We start from the raw sequence: 24,758 nt of genomic DNA, 5'->3' as shown, positions 1-24,758 counted from the left end.
GACTGTGTGTGAACATGCACAAATCAAAACATCATCACTCCAGACCCTCCTAAAGAAGCCCACAGACTACTTTACTTCTGGTGAGAACAGAATACAGTGAAAACAGGTTCTTCATATATTAAAGTATTGCCCAGCAAGCAAAGAGGGGTACAGTAAAAAAGACAGGATCTTCTTATATTACTGCCCTGAGAGAAGCACACACACTCTGAATGATTGTTATTAATTGGACTGAAGGGGTTGTCATGCTTTCTCATGACAGCTGTTACCAGAATTACAGTTGGGAAGTATAGGTCTGCCCAAAACGTTCAGCACCTCCTCCACTTTAGTTTCAGTTCCATGAAAAATCTATGAGGCACCCCAAAACACCTCTGAGATGTGCAGTTGAGTATTTCAGGTAAGCCTGCTGCTACCAACACAGAACTGAAAGAGCTGTCACAGAAATCTAAACACATTTACCTCTTTCAATAAACACAGGTTTCTAAAAGAACAAAAGGAATGTTCTAATTGTTAGAGAACAATTTTTGCAGGTAAAAGAAGCATCACAGAAATTCCTCTGGGTTGCTGCCCCAGCTCTATCAAGACATGCACTCTGCCACTACAATTCATTACCCTTCTCCCCCTTCTGCATTTTTACAGAGCTCAAAAATTGATGTGTTCTGCCAGCTCCCCAAATCTCCCCAAGGCACCCTGCTGTATTTCCTACTCCAAACACAGTATTCATTCACAGGCAGAAACAGCTCCTTTCTACCACCATTTCAATTATACAAGCCTACTGCACACCTATGAACCTACAAAATAAGTTTCCTAACAATGGGATGCAACCTTTTGTCTGCCTTTCACCCCAGTCCAGGTTCAGTGCTGCATCCCTGGTGAATTAACTTTGATAATGGTTCACACTGGAGGTTATTCATATACACCAACAGATAAAATCCAGCTACTCTATACCATGTGAGCCCTTCCTAATACTCCAACTGGACATAACAGTGACTGGATTTCCTATTATTTGGATCAGTATTTCATCTAGTTTTGCACACCACCCACAACTCATAGGCCTGGGCCACAGAGGCAATGATTTATTGCCTTCTAAAAACCCAAAAAACACACGATGCCATAAGAGTAGCCATAATTAACCTGATCTGCAGCCAACTGCATAATGTGAAAAAATTACTTAAAGCAGGATATTCCTTCCTCAAGCAATACTGAAAATGCTAACTCCATTATTGTAACACCTGTACTTGCCCGACCAGCTTCCCAGTGGGTGGCTTCTATTATTGTCAAAGTGACTTAACCATTAACCTCATTTAAAGATGATCTAGCTAACTGGGACAAACTTGGCCTTGATCTCAGGCTGTAGTACTGATCTAGGCAACAAAGTCAACCCAATAAAATGCTGTTGTTAACAGAGTCATCATTTTAACTGTTTTGAGGGAGAGTTCTTAAAGGCTACAAAATTATCCTCTACAGGGTACAGAAGGCATTCTGAACTTTAACTCCACTAATTAAGAGTTTGAGCATGCGGAATAAGCAAAATTTAAAAAAGAAACAACTGAACCATCTTTCCCCAAACTGAGTATTGTCCTGTATCTCTCCACACACCACTAACAAAAGACTGCTAACACATAGGAAAGGCTAGGACAGACACTGAAAATTATTCTCCACTTCTTATGTCAGTAATGGTATTTTATTCATTTAAAGCAGAAAAAAAAGAGCAGTAGAACACATCTCAAGACATACTCAGTTTGTTGGATTAGCTTAAGGTAGCATTAGCAAAAAATCTCAGTAATTGCACTGTTCCAGACAGCCCATAGACAAAAGGTTGTCTGGGAGCAGCTGGTCAAAATCTCTTGATACAGTTCTGATTCTGACCCAAAAAGTGACTCACTAAATCATAAAAATATTTTGCTGTTTTTTTTTCCCCTTCAATTAAGTATTTCTATGCAGGTTATTTACTTCTTTCAATTCCTTTCAGCCATTTTCTGAAGTTATTTTCTTTTATTTTTTCTCATTTCACTTCTGAGGTTTTTTTATTTGTTTGGGCTTTTTGTTTGTTTTGGTTTTTTTTTTTCTGGTGAGAAAGAAAAGGAAAATAGGAAACCAAAAATGCTACCAAATGATTACTGATAATATTTACCTCTTGTACTCAGTTCACCAGTATCCCAAGCAAAAGAGCAAACAACAAAATTCCTGCAGTCTAGCAGCTAGAACCACTCAAGTGTCTGAGAAAAAAAAAGTATTTTCCCCTCTTCTAACAGAGCTTCCATACATTCCAGTTCTTTGAACATCTGAAAATATTCTCCTTCCATGTCAATGAAACTCATCCAGGAATTAAGGTTGGCGTTTCTTTTTCCCAAAGAAGAGCTCTTCTCTTAACTGATAGGCAGTGACACCAAAAGATGCCTCATAAGCTACCACTTAAAAAGCCTTAAATAAAAGGTGCTGTGGTACCCCACACCATCTCTTCTATTTCTGTGTTTAAACAGTGTCCCTATTTCTGCTGCTTTCCAAGCATCCTCTACACATCCCTCCAGCACAAGGGGATTAACAACTTTCAAAAGAAGTATTGGAAAAAAGAAACAGTGCTTAGGTTCTCCTTCCTGCAGCTAACTATCTGAAGGCACTTTTGGTGTCCTCTGTACAGCAGATAGCAACAATATTTAGTCTTCCTACTATTACAGGTTGACATTCAAAGTTTTATCATGTGGTTTAATCAAAGTTGTCTATTCATGAGATTAGATACTAGGAAAAAAACATTTCCCTGTGAGGATGGTGAGGCCCTGGCAGAGATTTCCCAGAGAAGCTGCAGCTGCCCCATCCCTGGAAGAGCCCAAGGTGAGGTTAGATGGGGCTTGGAGCAACCTGGGATAGTGGAAGGTGTCCCTGCCCATGGCAGCGAGGCGAAAGGAGATGATCATCAAGATTCCCCTTCCAACCCAAACCACTCTATGATTCTATGAATATAAAGGAAAATCAGGAGCACGGATGGAATTTGAAGATCCTTTTCCCACTGGCTATGAATAGAAATTATAAGTCTGAAATATTTTCTACAATGCAAATCTCTGCTAGCAAAGCCAGCAGTGTCATGTTCCAAAGTCAGCTGAAGCAGTGAGGGAACAAATTCATGTAGTATGAACTGGTGAGGACCTAAAGCAGATCACTTCCTACAACACCACGTTTACTCTTGGTTTTGATGCAACTTCTGGTTTCCTCTTAATGACCAAATGAAGATGCTTTTGGTGCAAAGCTGCCTGCTGCAATTTGGTTTGCAATAAAAATATTAAGCAGCACCTTAAACAATTAAATTCTCACTCTGAGGAACCTCTTACCATTAGAGTCCTCCACTTCTTCAGCAGGAGTGTGGTTCTTGGAGGTGTGGTGGGCGTGTGAGGCTGCAAGGTTGACAATGCGGGGTCTTGGTAGTGTCAGTGCTTTCCCATGCACTTTCAAGGAGTGCTCTTTCAGCTGGCTGATTGTCATGGTGGAAAATGAGCAGGAGGAACATTTGTAGGCATGTTCACCTGGGTGAGCGAAATACAGGCAAGTCATCAGCTCACAAAAGAAACAAAACGGGGCCTTCACACTTCTCTTACTGAACTTGGCAGTAAAATTCCCATGGACTCTTCAGCGAAAGACTGATCCCAAAGAAAACAAGCTATGCATGTCTCCTTGTCAGAGCAGTCTGGAGTCTGTGGGTGTAGACACCTGCTTTGGACCAAAGTATCACTTTCTGGTAACTGCAGATCCTTGTACAGTGGCTGGTGTCAAGAAAAACAGAGACCAGACTTTCAGCATGCCTGTGTTGCATGGTATGGGAAGAAAACAGATTCTGGGATGAAAATGGAATAACTTAACCACAGCACTTTCAAATTTGTTTGGGAGCACAGCAGCTAGAAATGGTGAAGTCATTTGTTTCTGCATGCAGCTCATCCAGTGTCATTATTAATGAAGCAAGAAGGACACTACAAAACACTAACAAAGGCCCCTCCACAAACAAAAAAAGAAAGGGAAAAAAAAAGTGTGTAGTGTAATTACATTTGAGAAAGGTTACAGTTTTCCTTATGAAAAGCCTGACATTAGGCAGCATCAATCTTCACAGAAGTGGCAACCAAGTCAAGGCTGCTGAAAATAGCAATGCCAAGTACAAAAGGCTGTATCTGCCAGGCTGTGTGGAAGGTGTTATGAGAAAGCTCTAAAAGAAGTGAAAGAACAGAAGTAATGCACAGTAGTGGATTTAATTTTGAATACATTCCAAGCCATAGAGACAGCAAACAAGGGGAAACAAATCCTGATACAAGATTTGTTTTGCATGGAGGCATGGAGGCAATTGGATCACAAAGTGAAACTGTCCCAACACAAACAATGTGATATTATACACATGTGCCACATTATTGTTTTGGAAGTGCCACTTCCATGTACAAGAGTAATACTGGCCACATATGAGTTGAACATAAAGTGCCAAAACTAATACAGGAGCAAAATATTCATGAACAGCAAGAGAAGAACAAGAGTTCTGGTAATGGATGAAGCAGAAAATGTTTTCCACTTCTTGACAAATCCAGCAAAGAAGGTTCTCAAGCAGCACTGTTTCCCACACCAGAAATAAGTGAACCAAAAGAAAGTATTAAAACACACGTGTTGCAGCCATTGAGAGCAAGCACACCTGAAAGGATTAAAAGCCATCCTCCACAAAACTCCCACCCCTATTTCCAGAAAAACCATGCTAAACATCAGGACTAGAAACTCTTAGAATGCCCTTTTGGTGTATCTGAAAAAGAACAGATCACTCGAAGAGTCTGAAGTGGTGAAACAAAAATATGCCCAGAGTGTTTTTTCAAGTGACATTCTTCACCTGTGCATTGTATGAGTCATATTATTTCCTTTTTACAAACATAAATACAACATTTCTTGAGTAGCACGCACAACGAGTTGCTCAATGGAACACAATAATTTAAGGACAAAAGATATTCTGAGGTTACAAGATACCAGTGGGATACAGATATAGACTTTCATGGTTTTGTCAGTGTAAGAGATTCCTGGATGACAACGTGCACCAACAACTGCTAACTTAAAAGCACCACAAGACATTAAAGCAAATTAAGGATGATTACATACCAAGCAGCCTAGACACACTAATAAATATACCCACTATTCATTTCCAATGGACATCAGAACGTGAAAGGATGTGTCTGATTGAAGAGGAAAAGCCACAGCTTGGCCCAACAGAAGTCTTTTGCACTTTTTTTGACTGCTAGTTTTGCATCTTATAGTGATCACACTAACACACATACAAATAAATAAATGTAAGCATTTATGTAGTGGGTCTCAACACTTGATATGTACTCAAAGCACTATGCTCCAGATTACACAGAAACTGAATATGTACAATGCTCTTATCTTACAATCACTCATTTCTGCACTTCCAGAGTAATTGCTGATTAAAAAATTGGTAAGAAGCATTACACAAGCAAAAAAAAAAACCAACCAACCAAACAAAAAAAAAACAAAACAAAACAAACAAACAAACAAAAAAACCCCAAAAGATTAAAAAAAAATAAAACAAAACAGGTGAAAAAGTTCAGATGAAAACAACAGAGAGCCCATTTAGAGAAACTGTAAACTGTTCTGCTCCATGTCAAAGGAGATGGCACACACTGGATGAAAAACAAATGCCAGAAACACTGGTACCAGCTGTCACACCAGAACTGATTTTGTAGTTCACTGAATTTTGATCCATACCCAGAAAATAAGGCAGACTGAACACTAAAAACTAAAACACTTCAGGAATCAGGATTTTATGGACTTTTAAAGATCTCTAGGAGATTTCAGGAAAAATTCAGGAGAATTGAAATTTTAAATTATAAATAAACTGATAATGAGATGATTGACAATTGAAAAAAAAAGGAAGATATACATAAGAGAAGTTCAGAGAACCACTGTGTTATTGAAAAACTGGTGAGTGTGAGGATGTCAGACATTTTTGTTCAGTAATACATATTTCTGAATGACTGACTCAAAACAAACCAAAACAAAGCTCTGACTGAAAAACATACAATCAACTTTTCTGTGATGTGATCATCCATTTGGTAGAAATGGGACTGAGGCAGAAACATATCTGTAAGCCTTTGGAAACCCTATTACCTGAGTCACTGTGCAAGCACTACCTAGGAAACCAAGAAACTGTGGTCTTGTACAGTGCAAAACATGTCCCTTCAAAGGGTGTCTCTCCATTACACCAAGTTCAGAAGTATGAATTCCTAATAAATCAATCAAAGAATTACATGAAGAGAAGTGTGAAGTAAATAATACTTGCAATATTAACTTCGGGTCTAAAAATCTGGACGGTTCAAACAAGGAGCCCAGCTGTGTAATAGCATAAAGAAAACATTATTTTATGGTTGTTGACAATAAAAAACCATGGCTCCTCCATACAGGATGTGGGATGATTCTGTGAACTGGACTGCTGCATACAGTTGGTTTCCTAGAAGGGACAAAATGCCATGGTCCTCCCATACAAAAGGAAGGTGGCAGAAGTTAAGCTAATCTATTTTATCCATCCAAGAAACAGAAATTGGCACAAGTTCTGTGAAATTAAAACAAAACAAAAAAAAAACAAAAAACCAGGAAACAAAGTACACAAGACCATCAATCCCTCATATATTTCTGTAGATGAAAAATGCCTTTGGATCAATGGCAGCAATATTTGGTTTTTTTTTTCATCAGCAGACCGCTACAAATTTCTCACACCCTTTCTCTCCATTTTCTCACACCTTCCTCCTCCACCCCAGAGTATATTACTTTAGTAAGCAAATAATAGAAAAAGGAATGTACTTGTGGTCCTTTTTATCAGAAACTCCCGTTCAAGGAGTTTCTACTCACAACTTTTTTAACAAGTGGGCTGGTTTTCAGGTTTTCAGACTGGTCACTATTCTATTATTTGCACCAGAAAGCCAAAGGATAACCTTTCAATGAAGGTTGTGTGATGGTGCCAAGAATCTACAGCCAAGAAATAAAGATGAGGAAATCCTGAGTCTCACTTTTTAATAATAAAAGTTACAACAATTTCAGGTGATCTACTCTGTGTGACACATCACCTTCCCAATTCCAGTTCCTCAGAAGCATGGCTTGCTTGTATGGATTCTGTACAAAATACAGAGATTTGCAAGACAAATTTCCGTGTCTGGTAATACAATTTTGACATTCTCAGTCTGCACACCTGACTCCCATTGTTCTCAGGGTTTGGTTTCAGTGTGAAAACCAGCATAAGAGTCTACCAAAAACCAAGGTGCTGTTGACAGTCTTTTTCTCAGAGTCACTTAAAGCACAAACATAAATAGAAAGAACAGAGCTCACTGCCAATTTTGTCAAGGCATCTATGGTATGAAATCTACTTGGAGAAAAACGCAGAAATAAGGAAAAAAATACCACTCATATAAAAGAAAAAAGAAGAAAAAAGTTCTTGAAATACCCACCACTTTCAATCCTTGCCCTTCCCACTACCCAAACTCCCGCTTATCCAAACAGGTTCCATTGACTGTGGCCTTTGGAAAAAATCTTACCCAGCTCTGGTGACAAAACACGTGGTTCAATCCAGCATCTGTGATCAGCCACAAGAACATAACAGGCCATTTCAGCTGCAAGACTGAGAGGGGAAAACTTACCAGCATGAGCCTTGAGGATGTGGGTTTTCAGGCGGCTGTTGTAGGATGACTTGAAGGGGCAGAGCTTGCAGCGGAACGGTTTGTGGTGTCCGTGGTGGGTCTGCATGTGGCGATCCAGGCTTGAGGAGAGACAGAAAAGAGAGACAGAAAACAGTCAATGGCTTCAGCTGTCTCTTCAGAGGCAAAGCGAAGCACTCCACAGCAGCAGAAGAGTAAGTAGGGATCCTTTCTCACACTCTTTCCTTAATAAATTCAACAGGTCTGCTCACTTAATGAAGTTAAATCTAGTGGGAAGGAAAGGAGCAGAGCCAACACCAATTCTGTTTATACAGAGAGCAAGTCACCTAAATAAACTTACAGGGCAAGATTAGTATAAATTAAGTTATATATGATCCACACTGAAAGGACCAGATGGAAAAAACATGAAACAGGCAAGAAATAATTTCCTTATTAAATTATTGTTACACAATTTTTCTCCTGCCAAACATTTTTCTGAAAACATATATATATATATATATACACCCCTTCTTGTTCTGTTGATCAAGGGAGAAAAAAAAGAAAAATTTTTTTTTTTTTTTTTTTTTTTTTTTTTTTTTTTTTTTTTTTTTTTGTTGACCAGCTTTACTGAGGAAGCCTTCTTTTGGTTATAGTAGCAAAAGCAGATTAGAGATCCTGCTCTGGGGAGGGTGCCAGCAGGCTACAGTTGATGAGTTCTAGGATTAAAAGGCAGCAGAGTTTCAGAAGCAGCAGTGCAGGAGATTCTACATGAAGCTCAGCAGGAAAAGAAGGTGTGGCAAAGACCAGCCTCTACTTTCTTCAGGGAAAATGGAAATACCAACAGCCTGAATACTGCGAAGTGATCAAAAACTGCTCTCAACACAATTTGTCCTAGCAGCTCAGTAAAGTTTGGAGGAGGAAAAAGAACATTTCCCACATTTTCTACAGAAGACCAAATTAATTCTAACTGAGCGAATCCTGCAGAGCTCTGCAGTTCCTACGTTGTGGCTGACAGACATGAATTCCCTGTCTCTGGATGGCAGGCAGGTAGTCTGAGCCCAGGCTGTAAATATTTCCAGCACAGGTTCTACTTTGGACACATTTATGCTTTGTGATCTGGTCTTAACTTGAGTCATCTCACAGGGCAGGGACACTGCAGGAATTGCAATTTGCCAAAACTGCCATCCACCCTTCCCCCCTCACCTTGGTTCTAGATGCATTTCAGGCATAGTTCTTTTTATTTGTCCTAAATTGTCCTGCACTTTTACGTAGTACCAGCATGTAGCTCAAACAGCAGTTGTTACAGCCCTGTCACACTATACAAGATTCCACATGATCTTTAGTCCCACACTGACGAGAGCCTGAGCCAGAAAATTCCTATTTATGAGAGCTAACACTGAAGCCTGTGTATTCAAACATCTGATAACAGCTGAAAAATAGAAAATGAACTTGTATCTCCTCTCAGTGCCACTTCATACAATTACAACTTAGTAGAAATCCAGGCTGGAGCTTGGGACAAGACAAAATGCACAGGTTTTCTAGAGAAGTGGGGGAAAATGTCTCCTAAATGATTAAGGCTTTGAACACTTGCAGTGATTACTTCATAGAATAAAACTCATTTTAAATAGCCTCCAGAGAATGAGATTACTTAACAATAAAAGCAGATTGCCAAAGAGGTATGTAATACATATTAAGCTATTTTAAATGTATATACCATAAGGTATTTAACATAGTAATAATTAAAACTATATTCACAACCACATAGTTTGCCAGCTGCACTCTTCCAAAAGGAGGTTTTAAAGTTTTGGTAAGATTTGGGAGAATATTGGGCTGTTTAAACACTTGGTTTGGTTTCGTTTTCTTCACCGACTTAATCTCCCAGGAGAATAATTGCATCAGAAACAAAAATAAAAGAAGAAGCAAGCAACTTCAACAACAGAGACCAAGTTAGGTAGTGAGTTCTTCCCTGCCATTCACCACTTTTTGATTTACCCATCTCACAACTTCTGGGACATGACTTATCCTCAAAAGGAAACAAAGTGACTAGGCACCAAACTCAACAAAAGTCTGATTGTTGAAGCAAGTTTACCAGGCAAACAGCAAGCCCTGCAGGGCTCCCCTCGCTGTCAGCCTCGCCAAAGCAGAGGGGGATACACCCAGCAGTGCACATCCTTTACCCAATCCCTCTCCTACCCCTGGCTGCTCAATCCTCTGGACCTTTCCATCTGTGGCATCAATTTGCAATGCTGTGCATATATAGTTTTATTATTAAAATAATTTTTAAAACTAACAAACTTAAGTCAAACCTCAGGGAAACAAAGGACAAAAAATGTGACTATTAATGATGACCATTTATCAGACAAGGAAGCAGGATGAGGGAGTCACTCACACAGCACTCTGGTATGAATTTGCAATACTTGTGGACTGAAATGGCATGCCATAATTGAGAAAAAAAACCTGATTTAAAGTAAATTCATGACATTGTTTTAACATTAGAAATGAAAAATCAACCCACAAAGAGCTGTAGTAATTACAAACAAGATAGTTATGCACAGCAGAAGTTTCTTAAATGTAGAAGATTAACTTTTCTGTTCTTGGCTTGTTAAGTCTCGTGCATGTGACAGAGGTGCCTAAGTGGTGGGCTGCACTGTTTGCCTACTGAAATAATCCTTATTTTTTGGCTTGCATGCTTTTCCCCTGCATGTAAAAAGGCTAACACAAATTCAAGAAGCCAATCATAATGACCAAGGATTTTGCAGTGTGGAAAATACATTAATGCCATGAGAAAAGTGTGACTCAACATAAGGTTGAGTGAGCTCTTCCATGTCAGCCCACAAAACAGCACTGCTAGCTGGTGATTCTTTAGGAAACACAAAAAATATATTAAAAAAAAAAAATAAAAGCACTTACTTGTGCCTGAAAGCAGAGACAAAGGAGCAATACTGGCAGCTGTACTTGTCTTCCCGGGCAAACATGGCCAGAGCTAAGTGACTCCTCTCATGGGATCGCAGACCCTGCATAGACATCAAAACCCGGTCACACTGGCTGCAGTGGTAGCCCCCAGGCCTGGCTTCATCTTCCAGGGATGCTCCATATTCAACTTCTGTAAATTCCACAATGCCAGGGTCTTTGGCTCCCTCAAAACCCTCCATCAAAGTTGTGTTTGAAGGATCTTCAGCTTCCTGCTAAAAAACACATATCCCACCCAAAGGCATCAATTCTCTCTCCCTTCTGCTCCTCAGTCTTTCCCCTCTGTTCATCAGAATGTCCAGGATTCCCACTGCACTATTTCTCTAAATATATCCCTACAAAAACTCCACATCAATGGATTTCTGGAAAAGGAAAAAAGACCTATTCTTGGGAGGGAAAAACATAGTTACATCTATTATATACATACATGCACATGTGAAAAAAAAAAAAAATCACTCCTTGGTCAAGTTTGTGTCAGATCATGCAAAAAAGCAAGAAACCTATATTTCAAGGGTCTTGGTGTGAATATTCTAAACTTGATCAGATGGTAATTAGCAAGTTACAGAAAAATTAATTTCAGTTTATTTTGCACTAGCTGACTGTAGCTACCCTGCTGACGAATACAGTTGTCTACTCTTCAGTAGACTTTGTCCATCAGTGTCAAACCCTCAAGAAACAAGCTGGTAGTTTAAAACTCTAGAACTCTCTAAAAATACAGAGAAAAGAGAAAAAAGCCTGTTTTTTAAACTCTCATTCGTAACTTTCCTTTCCCATTTCTAACCAGAGCCATGCATTTGTGCAGCTACTTAAATACCCTGTAAGAGGAATTTGCAGCACATTCTTTAGGCCATGGCTTTCAGCTCTTGTTCCCTGATGCAAGATTTTATTTACTCAAAAGAAAGCACTGACCCTACACAAGCATCACTTGAGAAGTGAGGAGAAGAGGGAAAGGACTCTTAGGAGGGAAGCATCTGAATCTGTCAGAAGTACCAGTGAGAAGATGAGGAGAGGTCAGAGACAGGGCAATGAAACCTCTCTTAGGTGGTGCGAGTTAGGCTGTGGAGGACACAGCTTCATCACAAAGAGCAGATTATGTCACCAAAAATGGCCTGTCAGTCAGGCAGCAGGAGCCTCTTACAAGAGCTAGTTCCCACAGCCTTGGCACACTTTTACTTCCCCTACTAATAAATCAGACTTTGGAACATAACCTGCCCTTGGAGATGTCATAGGAGGCACCCCTTTCCACAGGGAGAAAGGAACAAGTCTGCACCTAACCACCTGAAGGGGATCACAGGCTCAACCGACCACTGAATGTTTTGTTTGGAGCCAGAGTGTAAATTCCATGTGGAAAGGTGTGCCACACAAGCAGCTTCCCACATTTGTATGTGCACACTTCCTCTTCCTAAAATAAAAATCATATACATATAGAAAAAAAAGAAAACAAACAACTCATTTTGAGCTTTACTAAGCAGAAACGCGGCCCATAAAGTAGCTGAGAGAAAGTTTCCCGCTCATAAACCAAGTCTTTTAGTCATCAACGACATCAACTCCTTTGTGGCTGAGAAGAAATGAGAATTTAAGAGTCTTCGTGCCCCTGGATCGAGAGTGAAAAAAAGTTAAAACATCTTGAAATAAAACAAATGCACTTCAGAAACTTAGTATTAGATTAAAACATCATGCCAAACCGGAATGGCCAGTTCAAAACCCATTCAACTTCACAAGAGCCCACCACAGGTTATCAATGAGGCCTTTATTTTACACAATGCCAGTAGTTTCAGTCCCTTTCAGCCACCTTTAAGGAATTCTTACCTTCACAGTGGCCGACACAGAAGAGACATTCCCGTACTGAACATGCTTGCGGAGGTGATTACAGATGGCTCGAAGTGTTGGATGGACTTCCACACAAAATTTGCATTTGTAGCCAACCACCTTCCTCTCCTTCAGTTTTGAAACATCTTCCAAGTGTCCAAAAGCCTGTTTGAGCACACAAGCATAAATCACTGAAGCAGGCTTTGTCACCTTGTTTTTAGGAGCACAGACCAGGCTTCAGACCTGATGTTATACCTGACGTCCAGTCTTGCAGAACTGCAAGGTTCAATTTCTGTTGAGATCATTAATTCCTACAAAGTAAGTGGACAAGACACCTATGCAGAAGAAACATTCAGTTTATGGCTAACAGTGGTCCTCTAGAAGACCATTTTGTTGGGCCTGAGACTGTGCCTCCTCCTCCACAACCGCACAACTTCCCCAACTTCTGTGCAAAGCTTTTCCTGCACAAGTGGGTTATTTTTAACTGAACCAGAAAGACGGGGGTAAGCGGGCAAGAAATGGAGAAACAATTTGGTCCTCTCCTTATGAGACACTTGGTCAAAAGCTCCTATCACCAGACAGATTCATGTCATGCTAATCCTGAGTGCTCAATAAGAGAAAGGATTGAGAGAGAAAAGGTTGAGAAGAAAACTGATGTGTTATTCAGAGGGGCATGGAAGAAGGGGGTGGGACATTTTGTAGAGAATCTGTGACACAAAGTACATGGCAGCCTTGCCACAAAAGAACAAGCAACTGTCAGACACAGACAGCCCTCCAGAAGCATGGGAGGGAGGAAAGAATATAAAGAAAATACTGAAGGAACAGTAGGAAGGAACAAGGTTTCCTACAGAACCTAGGGAGATGCGGTGGATGGATGAGGAAATAAAAGCAGGATGTGTAATTTGCTTATAGAGCTCACTGGCACTCTGAGTCATTCATTAGCCTGTGGTCATTTGGCTGTCAAAGAGAACATGCAAGTGGGCATTGGTGAGCTCCCTAGTGGGGAGCAGGGGGCAGAGAAAGAGACCAGACACACAAATCCTTACCCTCTCTTGTTTGAAATCTGCAAAAGCACCATCTGCATATTTCTGCTTGCTCAAAAGCTGCTTCCTCCTCTCCTGACGTTTGGCACGCTTCTGGAATTCCTCATTGTGGCCATTCAAGTGTGCAGTCAGCTCTGCCGTGCTATGCAATTTTGTATCACAGTGCTTGCACTGGTAGACAGGGCTCTGAGAGCGGGTGCCACTTCCAAGTATGGAAAAGTCCCTCTTCAAATCCTTGCTGTGGTGGTCAGTGTAATGCATGCACAGCAACTCCGCTGTGCTGAAGGACAGCTTGAAACATTTAATGCACCTGAAAGGAAGCCACTCAATTTCCTGAGCCTCAGCCTCCACCTCAGGCTTTTCAAAGTCATTCCTCTCCTCGGCTGGAGCTGGTTTTTCATGCTCATCAGCATACACGGCAGTGAAGTATCCCCCCAGCTTGCTGGCGTGCTGCTTCTTAGGGAAAACACCAGGGTGACGCTTCATGTAGTGGGACACGATGCCCTTCTTGCTGAAGGACTGGAAGGAGCAGAGAGAGCACTTCTTCTTCTCTACAGCCCTCCTCAGCTCCTCGCTGAGCTGAGGAGTGTCATCCTTAGGAGGAGATGGAATGATCACTTTATTGGGTTTGTCGCTTACTGTCCTGGAGGCTGCTAGGCAGTGAGTGTAGTAAGCATCAATGTCATGTCTTTTCTGGTAGTGTGCCGCAAGCCCTTTGCGGATGGGGTTGGTGTAGGAGCACAGAGCACACTTGAAGAGGTTGTTCTTGCCCTCTGGCTGCGCCCGGACATTGTTATGTTTGATGCGGTAGTGTCTTGCTATCCCCTTCCGGGTGGAGCAGAAATATTTGCAGAGCTGACACCGGAAAACTGTGTGAGACACTAAGTGAGAACTAGAGAAATGAGGCGCTGGCATGGAGACCTCCCCAACATCCTCAGCAGCAATTTCTGGGGAGGCCTTGATTTCAGTCACCATGTCTGGCTCCACTGAGGCAGACACTTTTGGTGGTGACTGGGCAAAAACATCAAATTCGGGTTGATTGTGGTACTTCTCATAGTGGATTTTCAGCTTCTCAAGGGTTCCGTGGGTGTAGGGGCAGAGTTTGCACCGGTAAGCACCATAGCCTTGCTTGAAAATCCTGCTTGTCTCTTCCACATCATTCTGAGCAATGTCAGTTGACTGCTCCACGTCATGCACAAAGTCTTCAGCAGTGACTTTCACGGATGGGTGCCGCTTCTGATAGTGTGTGAGGACGCCATGAATGCGTGTGTTAATGTATGGGCAGTGCCTGCACTTGTACACAGCCCCTGGGTTAATGTCTATGTCCTGAGCAAAATCTGCTGCCTTCACTTTCATGCCAGGATGCTTCTTGCCATAATGCGTCAGGAGGCCGTGCAGGTTGTTGTACTCAGATTGGCACACTGTACACTGGTATGGAGTGGAAGAGATGGCAGGATTTGCAGAAGCCAGCTGGACAGTTTTTTCATGGGAAAGGCTGGGATCCTCTGCACACTCTGGATCCTGATCCATCTGTGGTGTTGCTATCTGGTCTTCAGAGTCCATCCTGACCCCACCTTCATCAGGCTGTGGCATGGTTTTCTCAGAAGTGTCTTTCTCCTTAATGATATCTAACAACACAGACTCATCTCCATTCATGGCCCAAGGGTGAAATGCTTGGTAGTGATTAGTAATATCCCAAATAGAAGACGCTTCAAAAATGCAGTCTCTGCATTTATAGGTCTTCATCTCCGTTGGCATCGCTAGGGCAGGAGGGGAAGGATCGGGACCTGCCCAGAGTTTGGTTGCCATGTAGGTATAATCAACATAATGCTCGGGATGTCTCCTTTGGTAATGCACAAGCAAGCCACTTGGCTCTGTGTGTGAATAGATGCACCATTCACAGTGATAACCAGCTTCTATTAAGCCATCCAGAAATGCCCACCTCAGTATGGATGTCACCGTGGCCTTCAGATTCGGGTGGTCTTTCTTTATATGCTTCCTCAGTGCATAAAAGTAAGGGGAGGTGTAGCTGCACTGCCTGCACTTGAGCGCTCTCAGCTTGGACTTGTCCCGCTCGGCTCCGGAGCTGTGGGCGGGCAGGCTGCCGGCTGATTTCTTCTGGCCGCGGTCGCAGAGGCTCCTGATGGTGGCCGTGTGCTGCCTGATCACATCCGCGTTGGCTTTGAAGTCACGGTGCTTCTTCTGGTAGTGGATGAGCACGCCCTTCACGGTGCGGTTCCCGTAGTCACAGTGCTGGCAGAAGAACATCTCGTTCTCGGGAGGGTTCACCGAGGTCTCGGACCCGCCCCGGCCCAGCTGCTGCATAGACACTGGAGGCCTCTGGATGCCAGGGGGCAGCTCCCCCGCCCGCATCATGGCCGCGGTCGGCGGGGCCTGCCTGATGTACTTGGCTGTGACCTTGATCTCGGGGTGCCTCTTCTGGTAGTGGACGAGCACCCCCACGACGGAGCGGTTGCTGTAGGAGCAGTGTTTGCAGTAGTAGAGCTCAGTAGAGAGGTCCGAGGGTGGTGGTGGGGGTGCTGGAGGCTGAGAAGCCAAGTTGGACAGTTTTGGGGAGATGGGAGCCCCCAGCTCAAACGACATTTGAGCAAGGGCAGAGCCTCTGTCAACAGAGACCACACGCATGGTCTTCTGGATTCTGAAATATGAGGCCTTTTCTTCGGGGTGCTTCTTCTGGTAGTGCACCAAAACTGAATGCATGTTAGGGCTTGCAAATGAACATACATCACAGTCATAAACAACCACAGTGTTGACTGAAGGTTCCTTCTGATTTTCACATTCAGGACTGAAACTCTTGGTAGCACTTTTGTTAAAACCAGCTGGCACACCAGTCCCACGTGCCACGGGGGTGGAGGTTGCCATAGTTTTTGGAGCAGAATTCAAGATCTCTCTCAGTGTCTGAGACTCTGTGTTCAGCCCTTCTTGTTGCTCGACAACATAGCTTGAAAATATCATTGCATTGTTAATTTTCACTGTGGGATGCATTCTTTGGTAATGTGGCATTAGGCTTCTGACATTGGGGCTTGTGTAAGAGCAGAAGCGGCAGCGGTAGATCAGATCAGAATGATCAAAGTTCAGTACATTCATAGCCTCAGGATGATGCTCTCCATAATGCTGCTGCAGGTCTTCAAAATTCGTGTAGTCAATGTAGCACTCGAGACACCGGTACACTGCACTGTGGTCATTGGGATCCAGGATGTACCTAAAGCTGAATTTAATGTAGGGATGCATTCGCTGGTAGTGGGTGCTAACACTCCTGGCAGATTTGTTGCTGAAATCACAGTGTTTGCAATAGTAAAGCCTGCCAGTGTCACTGAACTCCGAATTCTCATTGTTCTGGTCGGTGCCATACATGTTGGACTGGCTACCCAGAACAGAGGCATTAGGACTCTGATGATCCTTCATGCTGACAGCAGAGTAGTAGTCCTCCTCATCCTCAGACAAAGTGAGCTCAATCTCAGCCCCGTTGGTGGAATTGTAGTCATGCTGCATGCTCCTGAAGCTCGTCTCCTTCTGGGAATCATTAGCCTCTCTGCCCCACATTTGCTGGGGTGCATACGAACTGGAAACCTCCATCATTGGTTCTGTTTGCTCTTCCTCTCTGTCTAACTCCACCTCTATCTCCACCTCATTGTCCTCTTCCTCTTCCTCATCATCCTCTACGTTAATCACAGCATCCTCCTGCTGTTTGTTTTGGCTGATCTTGCTCTGCAGGTTGCTGGCTATTTCATCAATTCTAGTTCTCTTTTTCACCGGAGAGAGATCTAATGGGAAGTCATTTGAGACTTTCCTAGGGCCTTTTGCAACAAAGTTATTTTTAGATGAGAGCCCAAGGATGGAGGTCTGGCTCTTCTTCACAGTGCTGGCAGAGGAATGAGCATCTGCCTCACTCTCCTGCGGAGTGTTTGATGGTGGCCCATCATATTTTGGTAAGTTGTCGCAGAAGGAATGCTTGTGCTGCTGATGAACTCTGAGGCCCTTTAAAGTGGTGGTGGAATAGTTGCACAAAGTGCACTTGTATGGATGCTGTGAATGGGGCTGGGGTGATTGCTGCTGCTGCTGCTGCTGCTGCTGTGGTTGCTGCTGCTGCTGCGGCTGTGGCTGCACAGGTTCCATCATCCCGGCTGACTTCCTGCCGTTGATATTCCCACTCTCGTAAGACACCGTGCTGTCATTCAGGGATGAGGCAATGCTCTCAGCCTGGGAATTCATGGTGTCCCAGTCAGATGTTGTTCCTGTGTGACACTGCTTGTGGGCACCCAGCTTCAGAGAGCTCTTGCAGGTGAAGGGGCACTCGTCACACTTGTACACAGCTGTTTTCCCAGACAGGTGGATGTTCTCAATGTGGCGGGAAATACTTCGGCGGTGCATCGTCAGGAAAGGGCAGAAAGGACACTGGAACCTGTTCATGTATCTCCTGAAGGGAATTCCCTTTGTTTCCAACAGTTTGTTGCCATCAGATCCCATCAGCTGCTCTGCAGACATTCCTGAGGTCTGGTGATCCATGGAGTTTAAGCCATTCTCACTGTCCATTTCATTTAGCTCTTCATCTGAGCTGGAGTCATTTAGCATACTGCTTGTTTCCAGGTCAGCAGAAGAATTCGTCATATCAGCAATTCCATAGCGAGATCTGTCAGACAAATTAACCATGCCCGAGTTGTGAGGTGACTTAGGTTTCATTTGGGGGTAAGACACAGAAGAAAACTTTGAAGATGTAGAAGAGTTGGGCCTGATAAGTGAATTGCCCATAGATCCCCTGAAGTTTGAAACATTAGCACTCGACATCTCACGTCCTGTTGTGCTCATGGACATGTAATTCGAGTTTGGAGAGGCACTCTGGGCACTCTTACTCTGCACCTCAGGTGTGCTAGTTCCATCCTGCTGCTGCCTCAGGCTCGACAGGATTTTCACCATGCTGCGGTGCTTCTTCATCATGTGGTCACACCAGCGCTCCCTCCGAGGTGTCTGGTAGCTGCACCACTCACAGCAAAAGTTGCCCCTAGACTTGGTCAGGGGCTTGACCATCGACTCCAAAATGCTCCGCTCCACCACCTCTGCTGGCAGCTCCTTGCAGGATTCCTGCACTGGCACAGAAGCAGATGTTGATTCAGACACAGCAGCAGCAGAAGGAGCTGAACTCTCTTTCAGGTTGTTTTTGTGATACATTTTCTGGTGCTTAATAATCCTTGCACGCCTGGGTGACTTGTAGGTGCAGAACTGGCAACTGAAAACTTTACCAAATCCTTCATGCATCATGATGTTGTAATTTAGGGAACTAGAAGCTGGCGGCCCCACTGAGCTCCCCCCAGCCTGTGCTCCATGAACCTTCCGTGTGTGCTCTATGAGGAGGTTTTTGGAACGGAAGTAACGCACACAGAACTTGCACTGGAAAAATTTGCTGGTTGGTTTAGGATTTGGAGCCATATGCTGGCCATAGAAAGTCTGGCTCTGGCTATAGTAACTTCCAGTCCCCATCTGACTTGTTGCATTTTGCCCTAAAATGAGAATTAAGGTGTATATGTAAATAAATAAAATAAAATAAAAAAGGCTTTTCCTTCACCTACCCTGTATGCTCAAGAATGTAACCACACCCCGAACTGACAACAACCATTCCAGGATTCCCTCACTTACTTATGGTAATATCTATAGACCTGGTAATGGTCAGAAAAGTGACCAGTATGCATAATTTCTACATATAAATTACTGTGATGTATAGTTTTGGGTGGATAGTTTCCAAAATTACCTTTTTGGAGAGACAAAATAAAATTATTTTCAGTTGGAAAACTAACAAAAGTTGTAATTTTGAGGTGGTCTGTGGTAGTGTAGAACAATCAGGAAAAGCTGAAAATGAAAAATCAGTATGAAGAGCCCCATGAAAAGAAGATGGGAAATAAAACCGTCCTCCATGCTTGTATTTGCAGGTGAAAAAGAAAAACAAAAAAACCAAACAAAACAAAACAAAGAAAAAAACCAAAACAAAACAAAACAAGAAACAAACAAACAAAAAAAACCACCAACCCCCCCCCCGAAAAAAAAAAAAACCCACCATGGTCAGAACCAGTACAGCTGGTGATAGATATCTGCTTTGCTGACATAGCCATAAAGATAATGCAAATTTCTAAACCACAATAAAGGCAGAAACTAAACCACACTGAAATAAGACAAGTAAAATAGGGGGTAAGAGCTGAGATCAATCTTGGAGTTGAGATTTACCTATGTCATCTGCAATTGCAAATTCATCCTTTACAGAAGAAAATTCAACCTCGGTCTGGTTGCTAGCATTGGTGGAACCAGACCTTGGCTGGGTAGGACTCTCCTCAGAGACATCAGTTGGCTGCAGAAAAGCAGTGTGAACATCCTGAATGTGAGCTTTTAGGTCTTCATAAGATGGAGCTCGAAAATCGCAGCCATCACACTGCAGGACCTCCATGGTTCAGGATGATATTTTACATTAGAAAAATCTGCAAAACAGGGGAAGGAAAGAAAAAGAAAGATTGAGTTTACAGCAGTGCTTTTGGAACAAATCCTGGAAGCACCAAGGTAACACCAAGCTTTTGATGACTCAGTTATTTGCAGAGATTCCACAAACACAGCAGCGTGAAATTCAACCTTTCCATACCCTATTAAGAACTGTCTACTCAGATCCACAAGAAGTCCTATCTTGGTAGCTCACAAGCTGCTGGCTCGACTCTGTGAACACCCAACTCTCTGACAAGCGACTACTGATCCAGTGGACTTTGTCCTCTCGGCTTTTCCATCGCATAGGGCTGCTATTCAGAATTCGGTCTTATTCAAAGACCACAGCCCATGTGCAGAGAAATGGCACGTTACTCACAGCCATGCACTGGAATTCCCAATCAGAATACAGCAGCTTCTGCCTTCAGGAGACACACACTTCCTGCTGGAAGTTGCCAATTCCTGCCTCATTCACTACCACGCATTGAAAGCTTTCACGGGGATAAATCTGTCTTCTCTTACAGCATCCTATCAGTCCTGATACTGACAACCTAGACCTATCTGCAGGGTTCGATGCAGTTACTCAAAACCAAGGCAGAATACTTTGCTCTGCCTCCCTTCACCAAACTTTTAAGGGCACCTCCACTCTTTGCTAAAATGTTTACAGTTCCATTTCAGTCCATTTTAGGGACAAGACCTTTGTGCCTTAGCAGTCTGGGGGATGGAGACGGCCGAGGAAGCAAAGGATAGCAACGGGACTACCCAGGCTGGAAAAATACAATGGCAACATGAGTTACAAAGACTCAAGAGTCATTACGAGTTCCTGGATGTATCCAACAGCCCTGCATACCTTCAAGTACAAAGCAACACAAGATACAGCTAAGAACTGTGGTTCCGTTGCGACGATTAATCCTGCAACAGAAGGTTGGTTGCACTGCCATGAAGGACAGGAGACACAAAGCACAAGCCAAACAAAAAACTTAGACCCTCCTACCCTGTGCAGTGCCTAGACACAAGAGCTATCTTCCTATGCTAATACAGCAATTGCCTCTTAAAACTTCCATGCATGTGCATGACAAACGGAGCATTTCAGAGATTCAAGACACAACAGCAGCCCACAGCAATTTAAATTCCATGCGTTTGTTGTATGTCGACTACGAAGGAGGCAACCTACAACGTGAGGAGAAAGCTCCAAAACATTAACGTACAGAAACAAGAGAGGGTACTGCACTAGGAATTTAGATGAAAGAATGCTTCTTCTGATAGTCTGCTAAAATAAACTTCTAGCAAGTCAAATTCCGGACAGTCTGAGCACAGAAGCTCTCCACATATTTACCTACATTACTTTGCAGGCTGCACTGTTGTCCTTTCTCTCCCCCTACTCCCTCTCACCACCAATAAAGAAAATGAACGCTGCACCAGCTTCTTTTCAGCTAACAAAGTTACAATAATCGAGATACTCAAGCTTTTATGTGCAAGCACCAGACCAAATTGTGTGGAAGAGGGTTGCTATCTGCTCTGGATCAAATTACAGCAGTGAGTGAAGCCCCACCCCACGTCTCCTTTGGCACAGTCCATTAGACCTGAAAACAAATTTTTCCATGGAGCAGACGACTCCTGCATTTAGAGCACTTCACAGAAAAGCAGATCATCCAGTTTTCACTACCCATCCCCCCAAGCTTAGTCCTTTCATCTCAGCCAAACAAGCCACAGCTCCACTGAATGTGTTTATCACACTTTCAAGAGATATGAGCCCCTGCGTCACTGAAGCTTTAAGACTCACTAAGCTGCCCTAGTCCTCTGAGCTTTGGGAGCAGCCATTTTAGCTCAGACAACTCCTGCACTCAGAGCCTCAGAGCTTCTCGCCTGTGCACAACATGGCCTCACTTAGCTTCAGCTCAAGCACACCAGCCTTTTCTTCTTCCTTCTTTTTTTTTTTTTTTCTTTTTTTTTTTTTTTCCTCCCTTTTTTAACTCCTCCTTCTTAGCTGATGCTTTTAAAAATCTCCATTTCCCCAGAATCACATCTCCCTTTTCTCCTGCATGGCTTGCCCTCCAAATCGTGTAGCTGCTCTCCCGCTGCGCCCTCCTCAAAGCTGCACCTTCTCTTCTTTCTGCACAAGGCTTGGCTTTCCCCAAACCATCTCCTCAGGGTTGGGTTCCCGTGTCCCATGGGTGACAAAATGTGGCGGTTGTCTCCACACACGCTGCGTTCACAGCATCAGGACACTGGTCCAAGCTGTCCTACAGGCAGAGGCGACACGCAGCTAAGCCTCCCAGGAGGAGGAGGAGGAGGAGGAGGCGGAGCGGGGGATGAGGGGGGACAGCAGGGGGAAGCCTCCAGCCGGCTCTGTCTCTGGGGAGCTCTCCTGCTTGGCGCAGAAGAGACACCACCCCACTCCCCTGCCAGATTCCAAAGTCTAATGACCTTTGTTAATCACCGCCCAGCCCGTCTGCATCAGCAAACCCTGCCAGCGGACACACCCTTCACACAAAGGCTGTAGCTATGCCTTTTAAGAGAGGTTCTCTGAAAGCTCCATTGTGTGGATGAGATGAGAAACAACGCGCGCACACAAAAATCTCACTCTTGCCCCCCTCAGCCCTCCCCCTCCTCAGCCCCCCGGAAACTTCGGACCCTTTAGAAACATCACCGCGAAACGGTCTCAGCTCTGTCTCTTTTGGAAAACTTCAGGCTTGCGAAATAGAAAACTAGAAGACACACCAACGCTGAGGATGTGAGGGGAAAAAAAAGACAATTCTGGCAGCTCCAAGAGGTGAAAACCACCACCATCTTCATTCATCTCCAGCACACCTGTTGCTTGGAGAATGCATCCTTAAGGATGCTCCTTGTTGTCCACACAAGCTTAAACCAAGCGTTGTGGTGAGAGTTATCATTAATAGCTGCCGATTACAGAACTGACAGAGACTCTCTAACGGGTTCCAGCTTGAATGTCAGCAGGGTCTGCATCACAAAGGCAGCACCAAGTCCAAGAAAAGGTTAATCTTCCTTGCTTACATGCTGAGTGGACTTCAGTGTGATGTTTTCACCACGCATCATCTGCTGAGAGCAGGAGGAAGCATTCTGTAAGGGATTCTGCTCTACCATTTCCACGTCCTTCTCTAAAATCTCGCCATTGTGCAAGGGCAGAAAACACGTGCTGCTAGTCTGAGCTCTTGTATCAAAAGGAACTGTAGCACAATGTGCATCTTTCTTGTTTTTATGTCCACATGGACACCGGGAGAGATCCACCAACCAACAAAGAGCATTTTCAAGTGCTGGTGTTAATAAATATATTGGCAAGGTACATCTCAAAGCCAAGGAGACAAAGCAAGGTTCACACATCTCCATCATGGTTAGCTAAGCTAAGGCGTTCCATAACCCTTAACATATAATGTTAAGGAAATTTAGGTGGAGTAAAACAGGAATTACCAAATCTAGTAACTCAGCAGCAGAAGTGTGGGAAGAAAAACCTGAAGCAACCAAACAAAACCACCATTAAATGAATCTAAATCCCAGAAGCCCTCGAACATATTCACAAAGAATCTCTTGAGACCACATTGCCTAATAAATAATATGTGACTTCTAAAATAACCTTACTAATTCAATGCTAACCTCACAAAACATTATTAAAATGCCATTGTCTGGCTAATTTGCATTTACAACCTCTTCTTAAATACATGGCCTTAGTGCTTAAATACAGCGGTATTGTCATTTTTCTTACGAGCAAAAAGATTTCAAAACATTGGCAATAGAGATTCATAAAGCCACTGTTTTAAAGACACAAGATGGTCTCAGATCATCTGCAGCATCCTTCTCCACACTCATAAATGCCTGAGAACATCTGAGACACAGTTGCATTAGATTTTGAGGTTTTAAAAAATCCAAAACAAAAAATAATTGTGCTTGTTGAACAACAGTAATTACAGAATTTGGCAGCAGCCAAAGTAGTACAAATCATTATGTTTAAGTTTGGTTTTAAAGCTTCAAAATACAAAATTAATTGTGAAGCCCAAGGCACTGACCTCAAAATTGAGCTTCTGTGGTTTGACTACCCATCCGTTATATTTTGAGATGGAGTCAGCAGAGCTTCTACAAGAATATGCACATGCACAACCACAACTAAAAGGGGCAGTCAGACCACACAACACTCTGTGAGAGCTTCCAGCTCAGCATTAGTAACACTGCATGTGAAGCAAAGGCATCTCCGGCTCTCCAGCCCTTCCTCTGCTCAGATGATCAGAGGCGTCTTCATCCCCACCTCACACAACTGCAGGTTACACTCACAGCTTTCATTTTACTCAGTGCAAAGGTGGAGCAGAAGAGAAAATTTCTTTTCCCAAGCATGGACCAGGGAAGTGGTTGTCACCCTCCCTGGCGGTATTTAGATGTGTGAATGTGTACCTTGGGGGCACGGTTTAGTGGGTGAACATGAGAAGTGCTGGCTAATGGTTGGACTACATGGTCCTCGAGGTTTTTCCAGTCTTCCCCACCCTTCCAGAAATTAACTACCAAATGCCACGGAAATTTGCCAGCATGTAATTACAGATAAGTCAAGTTTTTGAAATTCCCATGAGTAACGCCTCAGGCATTTTTCCCTGCTAGAGAAGCCTGGGTTTTATACCAGTGCCTACAGCTGTGCTGGGGACCTTCCAGCCCTGCTGCCTGGACTCCTGGCCAGGTTCAGCCCACGTAGCAGAGCTGCTGCTCTGATCTTTGGATTTGGGGTTTTGGGCTTTTTGTTGCTTGATTCTTTCTTCTTAAACACTTTTTATAATGTGAGATCACAGAGGCAAAAATACGGGCTAAA

General features: G+C 43.3%; 1 protein-coding gene across 5 annotated transcripts in view; it reads right to left on the bottom strand.

Annotated features, from left to right (window-relative positions):
- The window catches only part of ZNF462 (zinc finger protein 462), an 87,641-nt gene that overhangs the window by 28,776 nt on the left and 34,107 nt on the right, over positions 1-24,758 (bottom strand). For 3 of the 5 annotated variants that reach the window (XR_013777309.1, XM_079331685.1, XM_079331686.1), the window contains exons 2-7: positions 19,709-19,956; positions 13,478-18,990; positions 12,432-12,596; positions 10,563-10,837; positions 7,656-7,774; positions 3,324-3,515 (exon numbers count right to left, since the gene is read on the bottom strand). Coding sequence is in view for 4 of the 5 variants with exons in the window: in XM_079331685.1 (XP_079187811.1) it covers positions 3,324-3,515; positions 7,656-7,774; positions 10,563-10,837; positions 12,432-12,596; positions 13,478-18,990; positions 19,709-19,925 (6,481 nt within the window). In the remaining variant the exon portion in view is untranslated. The remainder of the gene's footprint in view (positions 1-3,323; positions 3,516-7,655; positions 7,775-10,562; positions 10,838-12,431; positions 12,597-13,477; positions 18,991-19,708; positions 19,957-24,758) is intronic. The other 2 variants (XM_079331687.1, XM_079331688.1) reach the window with 2 other exon arrangements.

This window comes from Erithacus rubecula, assembly GCF_903797595.1.
Source record: "Erithacus rubecula genome assembly, contig: SUPER_Z_unloc_7, whole genome shotgun sequence".
Taxonomy (NCBI): Eukaryota; Metazoa; Chordata; class Aves; order Passeriformes; family Muscicapidae; genus Erithacus; species Erithacus rubecula.
This window is presented reverse-complemented; position numbering and strand designations above follow the sequence as displayed.